The sequence below is a fragment of the Clupea harengus genome, unplaced genomic scaffold (genome assembly GCF_900700415.2).
Source record: "Clupea harengus unplaced genomic scaffold, Ch_v2.0.2, whole genome shotgun sequence".
NCBI lineage: Eukaryota > Metazoa > Chordata > Actinopteri > Clupeiformes > Clupeidae > Clupea > Clupea harengus.
In genome coordinates, this window is record NW_024879759.1 from 13,929 (window position 1) to 29,476 (window position 15,548).

At 41.9% G+C, this 15,548-nt stretch overlaps 2 protein-coding genes across 5 annotated transcripts; one reads left to right on the plus strand and one right to left on the minus strand.

Moving 5' to 3' along the window:
• Positions 1-268: 268 nt before the first annotated feature.
• Positions 269-8,156, minus strand: LOC122130247 (protein Wnt-7a). Its single transcript, XM_042704903.1, has 4 exons — positions 6,995-8,156; positions 6,151-6,377; positions 3,447-3,718; positions 269-1,798 (listed from the first exon to the last, which is right to left on the minus strand). The coding sequence occupies exons 1-4, from the start codon at positions 7,063-7,065 to the stop codon at positions 1,316-1,318; spliced, it is 1,053 nt and encodes a 350-aa protein (XP_042560837.1). The 5' UTR covers positions 7,066-8,156; the 3' UTR covers positions 269-1,315.
• Positions 8,157-8,437: 281 nt separating this feature from the next.
• On the plus strand, positions 8,438-15,452 carry fbxw12 (F-box and WD repeat domain containing 12). Of its 4 annotated transcripts, none has more exons than XM_042704902.1 (10): positions 8,446-8,533; positions 9,405-9,442; positions 9,540-9,709; positions 11,546-11,667; positions 12,089-12,295; positions 12,627-12,791; positions 13,008-13,224; positions 13,507-13,688; positions 13,977-14,107; positions 14,582-15,452. In XM_042704902.1, the coding sequence occupies exons 3-10, from the start codon at positions 9,625-9,627 to the stop codon at positions 14,679-14,681; spliced, it is 1,209 nt and encodes a 402-aa protein (XP_042560836.1). In that variant the 5' UTR covers positions 8,446-8,533; positions 9,405-9,442; positions 9,540-9,624; the 3' UTR covers positions 14,682-15,452. The 4 variants fall into 4 exon arrangements, with proteins under 4 accessions (XP_042560835.1, XP_042560836.1, XP_042560833.1 ...); XM_042704899.1 differs by lacking the exon at positions 8,446-8,533 and adding an exon at positions 8,567-9,202; XM_042704901.1 differs by having other exon boundaries at positions 8,438-8,533; positions 9,405-9,709.
• Positions 15,453-15,548: the final 96 nt, after the last annotated feature.

Sequence of the window (15,548 nt, forward strand, 5' to 3'; positions counted from 1 at the left end):
CTGACTCAGCACGACTTAGGGTTAAATACAAGCTTAGACCAAGCTTAGACCAAAATAGAACAATGCCATTTCAACTTTTTGTTATTTTGCACATAAGGAAAAAAACTGAGGGAAACCGAGAGTTTAAATTTGTAAATTGTGAGCTAGTTTTAGTTCCAGTATGTTAATAAATGCCATAGGTAAAGACTGAGAAAAGTCTACATATTACCATTTTACCTCTGATAACACACATCAACCGCAGCAGACATTTCTTTACACCCAGCAGAAGTACGTTTATCAATACCAGCCTTTAATGTCACCCTTAATTTCATTTGGGCTGCAACAGTAGAAAGAGAGAGCACTCAGTACAGTGTGGTGTTATGAGACGCAAAGTAGTAAAGTATAAATAAAACATTCATATAAAAATATTCTTTCACAAAATATACTCCCAGTCTCAACTAACATTTTCAAAACAAAAGACAATGTGTCTGAGTTTATCTACTACTTCCAGTATGATAAATCATGTTGTCGTTTGACAACCAGTGTCAGAGCTGTGACCATTGGTTCTAAGTTATAGCATATGCAGACTCCCAAACTAGCAGCAACGGAAGGAGAAGACCAATGAGAGAAAGCCATTGTTGGACCCAACTGGCCAAATGGGCCGGTATGTATCAGTAGCATATCGCCAGTTCCAGTGTTTCTCTATTACTGTAAGCAATAATGTTGTAGCATGTCTATTCAAACATAGCTCATTTCATAGAACAAGAAATCAGTAGTTTCCTCGTTAAATAAATTAATTATCATTTGAGTGTCTACATCAACAGTTAAATAGTCCCATCATTGCTATATTCCATTGCAACTGTTTCCATTGAATGGTTTTCCCATCAAAGTATTTATAGACATTACGACTCTAGACAACTGTACATGCATAAATCAATCAATGGCAGGCTGTCTTTCTGTCCAGCAGTCAGTGCCCATTGAGACAGCCCTTTTGCAACGCACCAACATGTACCACAAAACACATGAGGACCTAACGGCTGTGCCATCCCGAGGGGGCACCACATGTACACGGATGCTGCTTGAGTGCTGTACGATCCAGCTTTTCAGATCCAGACTTCCTCCTGTATAACCCAGCTCCCTCAATGCACACAAAAAAAATGAAAATAAAAAAGGGTCGACAAATATCTATTTCCAGGGGATGGAAGGATCAAATCACCAAACATCGTCCATTCAGAAATCTACTCCTGCCTAAAAAAAACCCACACCTGCCAACAGGTAGCAAACATGCTTACCGTGCATGGTAGAGAGGGAAGGTAGGAAAAGAAAGTAAGCCTGTTCATTTGCACGTGTACACCTCTGTCCTCTCGCTGCAGGTGTTGCACTTGACGTAGCAGCACCATAGGAACTTGCAGTTGCACTGCCACACGCGTGAGTACTGGTGCGTATTGTACCCGCGCCCGCAGCACATGAGGTCGCAGCCGTTGGTGTGGTGCTGCAGGGTCTTATTGCAGATGCGCCCCTGCGTGCCCACGCTGCCCGTCAGCGGGTCCGGCTCGCAGTAGTTAGGCGACCTCTCGGTGTACACGAGGTCCGAGTCCATGGGCTTGCGGTAGGAGAAGGGCTTTTTGATCTTGAGAAACGTCGGCCGTTTGTTGCGACTGGCCTTCACCGGCTCCACGTGCAAGGCCTGCGTGTACTTGTCCTTTAACGTGTAGCCCAGCTCCCGGAACTTGGGCAGCTTAGTCCAGCAGGTTTTGGTGGTGCACGACCCAGACACTCCGTGGCACTTGCATTCTAGGCGCATGTTTCTTTCCAGAGCCTGGAGTAAAAATAAACACACTCACGCTTTTAATTATGTTTGTCATCAAAGCCTGAATTACTGGCTTCTGAAATCCACATTCCCTGAACAAAACCATTCAATCATCTCAGAACTTAGACACATTTTAACATTTCGGACTTCAGCTGAGTTCTAGTGTATTCTATACATAAATTGTACATAATCCTATTCACTAATTAAGTATGCATTAGCTTAGACCCACCTATTTGGAAAACATGATTGATTCAAAGCAGAGGTATGGAGTCAACTTGCATGTATAAAATGATAAATTATAAAATCAATCCTTGATGTGGAAAATTATACTCTTGACACACAGGTGTCTTCAAAACTCCCTCTTCTACGTACAATCTCCCTGCCTGTAGTTGTTGCATTGTGTTTGGCCTCTGCTGATGTAAATGAATCCCCTGCTCTTTGCCAATCAGTTTGATTTGCATGTATAAAGGAGGGGGGTATCCCAACAGACAACTCTTTTAGCCAAGAGAATGGGAATGGACAAGATACGGACAACAGAATGAGCTGCTCAGTACAAGCAGTTAAGCAGAGGCCAACGCAGTTGGTCTGATAAGCCAGCGCTGAATGAAACCTCACAGAAATCCTGAGGTGAACCCATCACGCAGTGTCTGAGAGTGGGAGGGTGGTTGTGAAATGAATCACTGTTCTGTGGTAGTGGGGTGGTGGGGGGGCAGTTGGTGAGGTGATTCACCTCTCATTAAGCAAACCTGAATGGATGTCTCACAGTCTTTTCACACTTATCACACTACACGCCACTGTGCATTAGACAAACACTTGTGTTGGGGATTCATTAGGACTTGCACTGGATACATGGAAACAACATCATCCTCACTTAGTGGTGACACAATACTAGCATCAGTCACAACGAAAGTTTGATGATCATTGCCTCTCATACGTAATATGTACTGAGGTGACTAAAATCGTATTGAATTGATCAAATACATGCACAACTGTGAAACTGTAATGTCTCCAACTGACTAAGGACTAATTTGTATGTCAGCTTTTCACAGTCGTTTCGCCTGTGTCTGTGCCGTGAGTAATTATGTCCACTGTGATTAACTCTAGATATTGATGTGCTTGCACAAACGGTTGTTCCCTTGAGGCCGAGTAACCGTAAGACAAACTGTAGATTGCAGACAAAAAAACAGCATTACCTAATGCTTTCAAACAGTGCACTCGTTTTTTGGCTCGGAGACCGTGGCTGGTAATTGAAGACGAACACTTCAGCTACTTTCCCCCTGAAAGCCTGAAGTCCTTCCTTTCACCGGCCGTTTAACTGTGCCCTCAGTGGCCAGAGCCTTGGCAAGCGGAGCTGGCTCTCCAGCGTGACAATCTTCCAGGACTAAGCTGTCTCACACTAATCCATCCTGGCTATTAAAACACAAGTCCTCCCCAGTTTTTTCCCCTTCTTCTTTTGATTGGAGTCACGGCTTTGGGGTAGTGAACATCAATCATCAATCAGCCACAACATGCCTTTGTTTTTCTTCTATTTAGAAACTAATGTTCCCCTGATAAATTCACTCATTTGTGTCTTTCGAGGCTAGAGGGACTTTCGGAAAATAAACATTATCCACATGAGAAGAAGTAAAAGACGGCGTTATTTTCGTGCTGGACGTACCTTGCGTCCCACCTCGTTGTTGTGCAAATTCATGAGCGTGCGTGAGTTCTGCTTGATCTCCCGGGCGTCGATGAACACCTTGGAGAACCCGATGCCATAGCGCACGTCCGCCGAGCACCCGCCCCACTTCCATCCGTCCCCGCGGCCGTAGAACCCCTGCTTCTCCTTGTCGCAGCTGCAGTCGCTCAGGTTGCCCTGGGTGCAGGCCGCCGTGATGGCGTGGGCCACCCCTGCAGCTATGATGGCGTAGGTGAAGGCCGCCTCTTTACTTCCTGAAACAGAGTGGCTGAGTCAGTACCATAGACATCAATTTGGATTATGGATTACTCATGTACTTCTATGGTCAATACAGACATAAAGAGTTTCTGTGAGGATATATCATAATCATGACTCACACTGCCGGTATCACATTGATGGCATAGCTTGTAGCAGCCTGTGTTGTAATACTCACAACTAATGTGTGTTTAATGGGATTTAATACTGTCCGTGTCAACCATTCCGCACTACCCAATCGATGGATACATGGCAGGAGATAAGGCTGTGTGAATGAGGGGACTGTTGAGGAGGAATGGTTATTGATCAGTTCAGTGACTGGTACATTTTGTGTAATCATTCTGGCAAGTCGAGTCCCCCCATCTTGATGCTGAGGTTATCTCTTGCCCACTCCTCCTGATCAATCATTGCCATGGCCTCCTCACTTTGAGTAAACTGCAAGTAAGGCCCGTGGACATGAATGCTCAGTGTCAAGCTGGTGTCAATTCTCATTCATAACAACAATAAAGGAACGAATTTTAGCATTTTTGTTTTCTCCCCTTAAACAACGGCCATTAGGACTGAGCTGACTACATTTTGTAAACACACGTTTATTAGATTATCTTCAAATAAGCAGCATTTTACTTTCTGCCATTTCTTGGGAAATGAACCCGATCTGCATAGATCTTTGTATTACTTCTCCAGTGTTATAGAGACCTGATCTAATCATGGAGGTTTCATGGACAACATTAGTGTTTTCATGGGCATCATACGAAACAGAGGTTGGGTCTGCAGAAGCAGGACAAGGCAGAGAGCCAATATGCACATCCAGGAAACGTACTTCCTTCATGTGGCGGACCGGAGAGAAAATCAACAGATAAAATATAACTATCAGCATCGGAGTCGCATTTGGAGAAGACCACTGAGTTCGAGCCACTGTGCTTTTCATGAAAAAATACTTTGGGTACCAAAGTGTGGCTTGCTGTATTTTCTCCGCAAAAGCAACACAGCCTGTGCTTCATGTACAATTTGTGTCATATGCCTCACAGCTCCAGCCATTCCTTACTACAGTATTACAGATGACAGCTGTTTGTCAATGGCGTTTCATGGCGCTTGTCGTGCCGAAGGGCTGATTGAGTTTTGTAGAGACAAGAGCAGAGGAATAGAACTCTGGGATTTGGCCTCCTGATATATTCAAACCTGCTCATACAGTAGACAACCATGAACGTTAAGGTTAGATCATTTCAGCACCTTCATCATCTGTTGGACAAGGATCTTGGATGGAACTGAAATATGTGTCAATGTACAGTATATCTGACTGTCATACAACATCATCCAGAAGATGACCCACATCTTACTTTATATGAAGGTGGGTTTGTTTCTAAGATGAGGCCTGGTGGTTAGCCAGCTCACTGCCCGACACCTTTAACCCGGCTGTCATTTGCATAACAGCAATGTGTCCAAGGTTGTCTTCCCCTCTGTCATCTTCTAGTGATCTGTAACTTATACTCGTGGTAAGAACCAATATTCGAGCACTAAAAGCCTCAGAAGAGCTTGGACAGATAAGCAAGAAAATAACAATGGCGCCTCATGAGACTAGCCTCAATAGCGTGGAGCTCTTTCACACTGCTTGTTTTTGATACTGTACCTCAGGCCAACAGAGCGCACTCTCACTTTTAGCGCACTGTTCGCGCAGCCCTTTGAGAACCACACTGTTCCACCTGTCTTACAAAGGACATTGAATCGAGCAGGAAGTGAACGTCCCCTGTCACATAAAACCAAAAAACCTACTGAATCAGAGGCCTGCTTTAAAACAACCCTTGTCTAGTTAAATGTGACTTTGGGGAGTGATAAAGGTTGTCTTTCTTGGTTATCATCTCCAGGTAAGGTCACCCGTAAAGTTCACGTCTATAGACGAGGGCCAACGCCATCACCATCAAGTTTCACATGAGATGCGTATGGGGAAACAAACAACAAAATGCAGGTTTCCTTCATAGACACGAATTGCGCAAACTGACAGCTCAAACATTATTGGGGTTCTCAAATAGCAGCTATTACTTGAGCGGACCCGGCCTCAACCTGAGCCAGAGACGGATCTGTCTCACAGCCAGCTGCGATCCAGGTAGCCCTCTCTTTGTACACGTCTGCGCGTGCTTTCATGACCCCAGGTATTAAACATGTGCTCATCTCATCCAGCAGATATCCAAGGCATGTAGGTAGGAAGCTTTAAGCGCTCGGAGCGTTTCACTCTCAAGCACAGACCTTTACAATGTGCCAAGTCTCCAAAGACTCACTATCAGACTGCTCGACAATGTAGAAAAAGTGTAACATTTAGATCTATAGTAGTATCATAGTCATGTGATTTTGATACCAATAAACGTTGGTTGGCTGTATCACCATTTTGATCAACGTATATGTTTTAGACAAGGTTAAAAAAAATGTTGTAACATACCCACTTTCAATTCTTTCCCGAAGGCGGTTCTCTCTCCCAACGCAGAACAATTCCAACGTCCGTTTCTGAATTGGTACTGACATTCGTTTATCCCCATCTGAATTCCTTCTCCAATGATTATAATGGCATCGGGTCGACTTTGGCAGATGATCCGCTGTCGAGGCGCCAACCCGGGAATCTTGTTACATATTATGCTTGCTCCCAGGGCCACGACAGAAGAGAAGCCACTGTGACAGATCAAGATAAGATCATATCAGTGACAGTGACATCGTTTTACCCCAGTGAAACCTTTTGTAATAAAACGCAGATTTGGCTTTGTTAGTGTAGGTGAATGATGAGAGTGTCTAGAAAATACTTAAAGATTCAAGAGAAAGTTAAGAGGCCATTAAAAATCACAACACGGCTTAAAGTATTAGTTAAAATGTCGGCTATGGGTTAATTAATAGGCGTAGGTTCTGATAAATCTATTGACAGAGGACATTTTCCGGAAGCAATTTCACCACACACAACTTGTCCGCCAGATGTGCAATTACCACGATTGCAGCTCACCTGGTAGATCTTTAGGTGACTGGGGTTGGAGCATTTTAGCATGTGTTGGATTATATTGGTTTAGATAGTAACTTTTAGAAAGTATTCCTGACCTAGGCGTAATTACCTAGATATTGGATGGGAGTATTCAGTCTTTTTAAACTTCAGCAGGGTAGGCTAAACAAAGTTGCGGTTACACCTTACTCTTTCGCTTCCTGCCCACGGGAGTCCGGTAAAAAAGTTAACGAACTATGTTCAAACTTCATATTTGTAAAGTTACAAAAATGTAATAAAATTCAATAAGCAAGCCACTCACCCAATTTTCAAGTAAATAATTCCAAGACATAGAAATACACGGAATATCCAGCGTCGCGTTTTTCTGCACATGATGATCCTCACAGTTTAAAGTGTGCGAAAACCAAGTGCAACTTTTTTCAGCTAAGTAAAGTCATTGTCCAAGCAATACCAGATCAGTAGTGTAGGAATCCATAAAAGCGCTTTGTAGTTCCCATATAAACTGCTTCTGTTGTATTCTTGATCCTGTCCTGCGTTGTGAGGCTGCTCACTCTCCTGGCTTCATTGCGAGAGTGCACAGGTACAAGTGGAGATGGGTTTGGATTGCTGCGCGGAGCCACCGTCTGGGACTACCCGGAGATCTATATAAGCTACCTCATCGACTGGGGCGTGTTTTTTTTTTTTTGTAAGGAAAAAGCGCTGCGATTACACGTGTTCTCGTAGTGAGAAAGGGATAACGGGATGCCCCATAATACTTCAGCTTCAGCTACAGAAATGTTTTGCTTCATATGAAGACCTTAAGTCACTGTGTGCTTCTCATCGTCAGGGAACCCTCGGTCGGCCCGGTTTAGGCTATCGTTACCCTCTTCCTTCAGTGGGACATAGTAGGAATGAGTAAGAGTAAACGCGTCTTCTGTCTAGTAGCATATGTCCTCGTTAGGACAGGCTAATACATCGTCAGAATGTATGTGAATGTGTAATGTAATGTGTGAACCTATGAACAAACTTGCCTCTGACTCCATTTTTTTTTTTTTTTTTTTTTTTTTACTTCTACAGTTAAATATTTGTACTACAATTTTATGAGCGCCATTCTCTTGTTCCCTCACAAGTGGTAAAAGTTTACAAATATAAAAGACATTTTAATCCCATTCAGAGTGCTGGATCATTTGGGTCTAAGATAAATGACTGTTTTACCATGTAATTCTGCAGCTAAATATATTATAAAAGGAGTTCTGAGTGAAAATCAGACTCCAGGCAAATGCCGAGCAAAACGTTACTGTAAGTTAAACTGACTTGTTAAATTGAATCCCTGTGCATTCAGTACACTTTACAATAGCCCCATCTCCCGAACATTTAAATCACTTACCACCGCATTTTGTGATCTTGTATTAAAGTGCGTGAGCCAGAAGGAGTCACCTCTACCACTAGGGGGTGCTAATGCTCTCTGTATATTTCTGAAAGCAACGTAAGTAGTTTCATGAAACCCCTAAACTTTCTCTATAATTGCCCTAAAACTGTAAACTACTCCCTCTCCCATAGCTCTGATATTTGGGATTTCCCCGTCATATTGATTCATCTTCCACCAGAAACATTTTTTATTACAAATTTAAGATGGGAACCCCTGGTTGATTTCACATGGAATGTTCCAATAGGAGGTCTACATAGGAGGCTGTAAAATCATAAAGCTACCAGATCCAAGTTGCGATCATGCAGAAATATACTCCAGAAAAAAATATAGTGCGCATTGGCCCCCCCAGGTGGTAGTGACGACCTATTTTGGCTGCCTTTGGCTCATACTCCATCATGTGATGTAGCCTACAGGCAGGACATTTGAATTTCGGTAAACCATGAAAAAAAACTACTACTGTTTTGTTGTTGCTGCTATTGTTACTGTTGTTGTATGTATATGCTAGTCCTTGGCGTGTTAATAACATTTAATAGTAGCCTATTTTATGGCAAACCATATCAAACATCTCTGGTCCTGCCTTATTAAACATTTGGAAAGTCTAACTCACGTTCATCGATATGAGGCTGATAGACAAGTCAAATGGGCTTTCAGTGAAAACACCCTTTCAATTTAGCAATAGAGTGCAGTGCAGTACAGGTGGGTCATACTTTGAGCAGGTTTCTTACCACATTAATTTTATAGACCAGGTAAGGCTACTGTCTTCACGTTACATCTCATCTCTATGCCGAGGTTAAACATATACAGATGATTTCATACTACTAACACAATTTAGTTTAAAAAGATTAAGATGTCGCCCAATTCTATATTGAGGAAGGATGCAAACTATTTTGTCCCTCCAAGCGTGCCGTAGTGAATGTCAACAAAGTGCTGTCAAGAAGGCAGCAGAACTAAGCAGAGAGCGATTGTAAGAAACCGTGCAAAACGGTTTAACTGGCAGAAAAAATGGACACACTATTATCAGACCTACCTCTAGATTGCTTAATTTCAGTTTTTTCATACTTACACGATGAAGATTTAATAATGGCATCACATGTTTGTAAGGTAGGCTAACCGATGGGTCGATAGTCATTCAATTGCGGAAGCGTTCATTATGTACTGTATTTGGATATGTAAGTGTTTTACGCATTGTACAAAATATGAATGACCATTGAGCAATTTGAGTCCAGACTTGGGTCGTCAGACATGATTGCCTTTCAGCATAATAGTTCTCTGAATAGGATTCATTTGTGTCTCAAATATGTAGGCATTGCATGAGGCAGCAGAGACTCCATGGCTGTGGCGGTAAGTAGATTTAAAATTAATCAATCAATCGATCAGTCAATCAATTATTTATTCCTCCTCTTGTTTTTCTTCTTCTTCCGAACTTCACTCTGCTTAGAAAAATCTGTCTGCAGCGATGGGGTTTCTGCAATATTGCCAACTTTTTGTCCGAGATCGGCAAGCAGAGTTGGAAAAGCTACTACATGCGCCGCGCCCTGTTGGAGTTAAGAATGAAGGCCGGAAGGTCGGGTGGTGACTACACCTGCCAAAGTCTCAGAGGCCACGATGGTAAAGAAGAATGTTGGTATGCAGGAAAGAGAGAGAGAGAGAGAGCAATACAGTGCCCTCCGCAATTATTGGCACCCCTAGTGAATATGAGCAAAACAGACTATAAAAAAAGATGTCTTTGCTGTTTATCCTCGTGGTCTTTCACTCAAAATATTCACAAAAATCTTACCTTTTCATTGAAGTAAAACTATTGAAAGAAAAAAAAAACTGTTGACATTAAATAAATATTTTTCCCCAAAACATGTGTGCCACAATTATTGGCACCCCTTAATTTAATGTTTTGTGCAGCCTCCCTTTGCCAAGATAACAGCTCTGAGTCTTCTCCTATAATGCGTGATGAGGTTGGTGAACACATGGCACAGGATCTGAGACCATTCCTACATGCAGTATCTCTCCAGATCCTTCAGATTCTGAGGTCAACGTTTGTAGACTCGGCTTCAGCTCATCCCACATATTTTCTATGGGGTTTAGGTCGGGGGACTGTGATGGCCATGGCAAAACCTTTATTCTGCGGTCGGTGAACCATTTTTGTGTTGATTTTGAGGTGTGCTTCGGATCATTGACCTGCTGGAAGGTCCAACCACAGCCCATTTTAAGCTTACTGGAGAGGGCTGTTAGGTTTTCATTTAATATCTGCTGGTATTTGATGGAGTCCATGATACCATGTATCCTAATAAGATGTCCAGGGCCTTTGGAAGAAAAACAGCCCCACAACATCAAAGATCCGCCACCATACTTCACATTGGGTATGGGGGTCTTTTCTGTATGGCTATGTTTCTGTCTACGCCAAAACCACCTTTGATGTTTGATGCCAAAAAGCTTTATTTTGGTCTCATCTGACCATATAACTCGGCCCTATTGAAAGTCTGACTTACATTTGGCAAACTGTAGGCGCTTTAGTTTGTAGTTGATTGACAGCAGAGGCTTTTTTCTGGCAACCCTCCAAAACAACTTGTGGTGATATAGGTGTCGTCTGATGGTAGTTTTGGAGACTTTCTGACCTTAAGACTCAACTCACCTCTACAATTCTCCAGCTGTGATCCTTGGAGATTATTTTTCCAGTCGAACCATCCTCCTCACGATGCATGGGGTCAATGTACACACACGTCCTCTTCCAGGCTGATTCTTAACATCTCCTGTCGCTTTAAACTTCTTAATTATTTCCATGATAGTGGAAATGGGTATTTTCAACTCTTTAGAGATTTTCTTGTGTCCATTTCTTGATTTGTGCAGCTCCACAACTTTCAGTCGCACATCGTCACTGTGTTCTTGGGTCTTTCCCATAGTGATGAATGACTAATGAAATTTGGCCTGTGTCACCTCATATTTGTACGCCAGTGGAACAGGAAGTCATGGTTGACCTCTTAAGAGTTCCTTATCAAACAGGTGAACTTAAAAATGTAAAACATGACTGGAAATATACTTCAGTTAGATTTTAATTATAAGATTTTTCTAGGGGTGCCAATAATTGTGGCACACATGTTTTGGGGAAAAATATTTATTTAATGTCAACAGTTTTTTTTTCTTTCAATAATTTTACTTCAATGAAAAGGTAAGATTTTTGTGAATATTTTGAGTGAAAAACCAAGAGGATAAACAGCAAAGACATATTTTTTTATAGCCTGTTTTGCTCATATTCACTAGGGGTGCCAATAATTGTGGAGGGCACTGTACATTAACTTCAGTTGAGAGTGTGAGACAAAATCAGTATCAATGAAGAAATATGCAGCAGCACCTCTCCTTCTTTGTGCACCCACTTAGTTATGGTGCACAGTATTATTAATATAATGTCATAGTCTATTTTATATTTTATATAATGGTAAACTTGACCCTCAGGGAAAATCATTGGTGTTGTTTATTTGGCTGGGATCAATGCCGCCAGTGAGTTTTGGGATCAGTCCTCCATAATCTGCAGCGCCTCCACTGATGGGACGGTACGGGCCTGGGATGTTCAAAAGGCAAGTAGTTTCATTGCAATACTTCAAGCTGCACTGTGTAGGATTTAGTGAATACCCCATCCCTTTCCAAGGTATGCAGAATAACCTACAGAGGCTGTCAAGTGCTCATTAAAATGCGAAAAGGTCCTCTCAAGAGCCAGTGTTTTGGTTTGTCCCTTCTGGGCTACTGTAGAAACATGGCAGTGCAACAAGGCAGACTCTGTGGAAGAACACCCACTCCTTATGTAGATATGAAGGGCTCATTCTAAGCTAACAAAAAACACAATGATTCTTAGTTATAGGTGATTATACACCAATTAAATAATAATTTTGAATACTATATTCCATTTCTGCTAATGAAGCCCCCTAAGTCCTACACATTGTACATTGAATGTGTGTATATTCATGGCCTCTTACTTAAGTGTGACTGTTTGGTTGCCAGGTCACCCAGCTGTGGTCCAGTCCTGTGCAGAACCCGCTGTGTGACATAGTGGCGGACCTGCAGAACAACGCTGTCATCACAGTGGACAGCACCGGCACAGTGAAAGCCTGGGAAGGTTCTACAGGCCAGGAAGTGGCCTCTTTTTCCACGGGATCGCCTAATAATACCCTGTATGCATGCAGCATCAACGACAAGCCCGTCATCGCTGTGAGTTCCCACCTCACTCGTGGATTTGGGTGTTGATAAGGTTATAGGTTTTGGGGTTTTAGAGATTTTAGGTTTTAGAGAAAGCCCCCATAGAGGAGTCCAGATGTCAAGTGTAATTGGTAAATAAGTTATTTTATTATCTATTTATTTTAATAAAGCATTTTCTCAAGTTGACTATTTGTTTTACCGGGCTTCTCCATCTGCACCTCTGTGTTGATCAGTCTTTCATCTGAAGCTCAACTTGGTTCACAAATGTTTAAATGACAATACATACAGTGGATCAATTATTATTCACTATTAACAAATCACAATGGATCCATTATTTTTTTAGGTGGGATCGAGTAACGGGTCACTGCATACGTTGAAGAGCCCATCACTGTCAAAGCTCTCAAGTCATGTGGTGTTTGACTCATTCAGAGTGAACGTGATTCTGTCATCCCCTGACAAGAAATGGATTCTAACTGCCACAAAGGACAGCTCAGATTTCTGTCCAAAGGTATGACAGCCAGCACAAATAATATTTATTTCCCCATAATTACATTTCTGTGTGGCTTCACAACATACAAATGCAAAATAAAAAAAGGAATTGTCCTGATAGTACCAAATATATTATCAATCATTATTGTAGTTTATGTATAACTTTAAACAGTTTTAGTAATACTTTCTATTTCTTTTTAATGTTTTAATTCTAATATGTCCTGTTGTTTTTTAGGTATTCTTCAGTCCGAGTTTGTACAGTTGCCCTGAGGGAGAGGCTCCTGACAGTGTGAGTCTGCCAGAGTTGTTCTCTGAGAGCTGTGCTGCAGTCTTCGTTCCTTCACACCCGTCCAGGGTGGCACTGATCCACAGCAGTCACGTCTCACAGGGGAAACGCCTCTCTATCTTCGACATCAGCATGAAGAAGACAAGATATGAGGAGGAACCCTTGGGTAAATACTCACTAGTGGAATTCTTTATGTCTTAATGGTTTTTAGTGCACCCCGTGTACAGGACACAGGTACAGGACACAGGCACATGTATAGGACACAGGTAAAGGTAAACTAAGAGAAACAAAAAGAATAAATGTAATACATTTATCTTTTTATCACATTAGGTGATTATGTCCTACAAACAAACAAAACCCAGCAATGGATGAATGACTGAATGGAAATAAATAAATATGAATGTTTCCAAGCTCTAGTTCCAGTGCAATAAATGCATTATGTTTGCAGCTCAACTGGTCGAGTCCTTTGAGCTGGAGCAATGGAGTGCACGCACAAGCATACTCCTGCAGGCCAGAGACAGCAACACACTGGTGTTGGCCGCAGGCAACCAGCTAAGCGTCTACTCTCTGAAAGGAGTACTCATGCACAGGATGGTTGACCACACTCAGCCTATCACATCCCTTTGTATGGTAAGCAGCAGCTGATCTACATTGACGATGAATGACACTGCCTTTAGTCCAAGGAACCTTCTCTACGCGGTGTGATCCGAACACTTACTTTTCTGTTTTGTTTGTTTTGGTGGTGTAACTGTTGGTCTTTTCAATTTGAGAAACAACTAAACAATCAATTCTAATAAGCTGACCCCATTAAACACCAACGGGCTCCACTCCACAAATACTACATTCCAAGAGAGATGTACTTGTAACTTGTACGTGTTTTTATGGATTTATGTGTGTAAGTATATTTTTGTCTTGTAGGACATTTTCCGTGTGGTGACTGCCTCTCGTGATCTGTCTCTGAGAGTACTCACGTGGAATTATGACAGTCAGAAGGGTCTCTCTCTTGAAAGCCAGTACACTCTGCTAGGGGGCTCACATACAATGTCAAGGTACAGTGGCAACACTACATTTTCTATTCGTATTTCAATTGCTTTTACTGACTACACACTTTATAGTGTCCTGGGGTTGATACTGTCACCCTGTTCATAATAATTGATATATAAGTGCATTGTTCTTTCAGCATTGGTATTTGTTGTTGGAAGATGTACATGTGGTGTTGAGGGAAGGGTTATTGTAGTAACACGGGGTCCTTGCCAGTTTTCGGGGGCAATCATATCTCTGCTCCTTTGGTGCAAAAAATGTTGCACTACCATGCCAGGCCAGTAGGGGGCACAAAGGGAGGTAACAGAGACGTCAAATCCCATGGATTAACTGGCACTCTAACTCTGAAGTGTTGGCTACGTATAATCAACACAAGCCTGCTTTATTAGACATACAGGCATGAAGGGAAACAAATTCTGTCTTAAAATCTTATAAACACTTTTGTGTATTTATGCTTGGTGTTTTTATTGTTCTGTCCTTAGAGGATTCACCTTTGTGGCCTTTGACTACATCAGTATCGTGGGCTCTGTGGAGGCAGTGAATGGGAAAGACGTCCTGAAGGCCTACACCTTTAACACCTGATGAAGGCCTACACCTTTAACCCCTGATGAAGGCCTACACCTTTAACACTGCATGAAGGCCTACACCTTTAACACCTGATGAAGGCCTACACCTTTAACACCTGATGAAGAGACACCTTTGACACCCGATGAAGGGACCTCTCCTCTGAGACCAAGGAAGTGCACAAGTGCTCTTAGAAATGGTTGTCTACTTAAAGGTGCAGTAGGTAGTTTTTTATGTCCAAAAAATGTAAATGCTTCTGGGCTAAAATGATGATGTAACTCTGAAGGCATGATAAATACATAGTGCTCACCAGTGTTACTGAGCACTTTACACACTTTTTTATGTGTATGTTTACATATACGTGCCCTCTCAATTGTAAACAAATGCATAAAAGCACCTCAAAGTATCAACAATTACAGAAGACACTAGAACAGTGTCGACTATTATCCTCCAGATATATGTCATTACTGTAGGTCTAGAAGCATTTTACAAAAAACACTTACTGCACCTTTAACCACATTAGTGTTGATCAAAGTATAGTCATTCCAGCACTTTCACCAACTCTTTAGCAAGTAAAGTTTACATTTTAAGATGCCAAATTATGTTGTTTTGGTTTACAACTTTATTTGTTCACACTTAGATTTGTACATTTTTAACATTCATGTTGCATATAAATGTTGCATTCTTCTAGAGCCTCTAAGTTTCCCTGAGACTGTAATATGCCTTGCAGAACAAAACAAAATATGTACAAAAAAGTAACCGGCAATACAATAAATCAATACAAAATTATGCGTATTCACAAAACAAAAATGGCACAAAATCTGACTGCTTTCCCAAAGCTGAATATGAGTAGACATTCAAAGATGGGGTTTTTTTTCAAGGAAG

Coding starts and splice junctions, on each gene's coding strand:
- fbxw12 (XM_042704899.1), top strand. CDS start 9,104: ATGGACACACTATTATCAGACCTACCTCTAGATTGCTTAATTTCAGTT. Junction 9,203..9,404: donor TGGCATCACATGTTTGTAAG/GTAGGCTAACCG, acceptor TCAAATATGTAG/GCATTGCATGAGGCAGCAGA. Junction 13,689..13,976: donor CTATCACATCCCTTTGTATG/GTAAGCAGCAGC, acceptor TTTGTCTTGTAG/GACATTTTCCGTGTGGTGAC.
- LOC122130247 (XM_042704903.1), bottom strand. CDS start 7,065: ATGTGCAGAAAAACGCGACGCTGGATATTCCGTGTATTTCTATGTCTT. Junction 3,719..6,150: donor CGGGAAAGAATTGAAAGTGG/GTATGTTACAAC, acceptor ACTCTGTTTCAG/GAAGTAAAGAGGCGGCCTTC. Junction 1,799..3,446: donor ACAACGAGGTGGGACGCAAG/GTACGTCCAGCA, acceptor TTTTTACTCCAG/GCTCTGGAAAGAAACATGCG.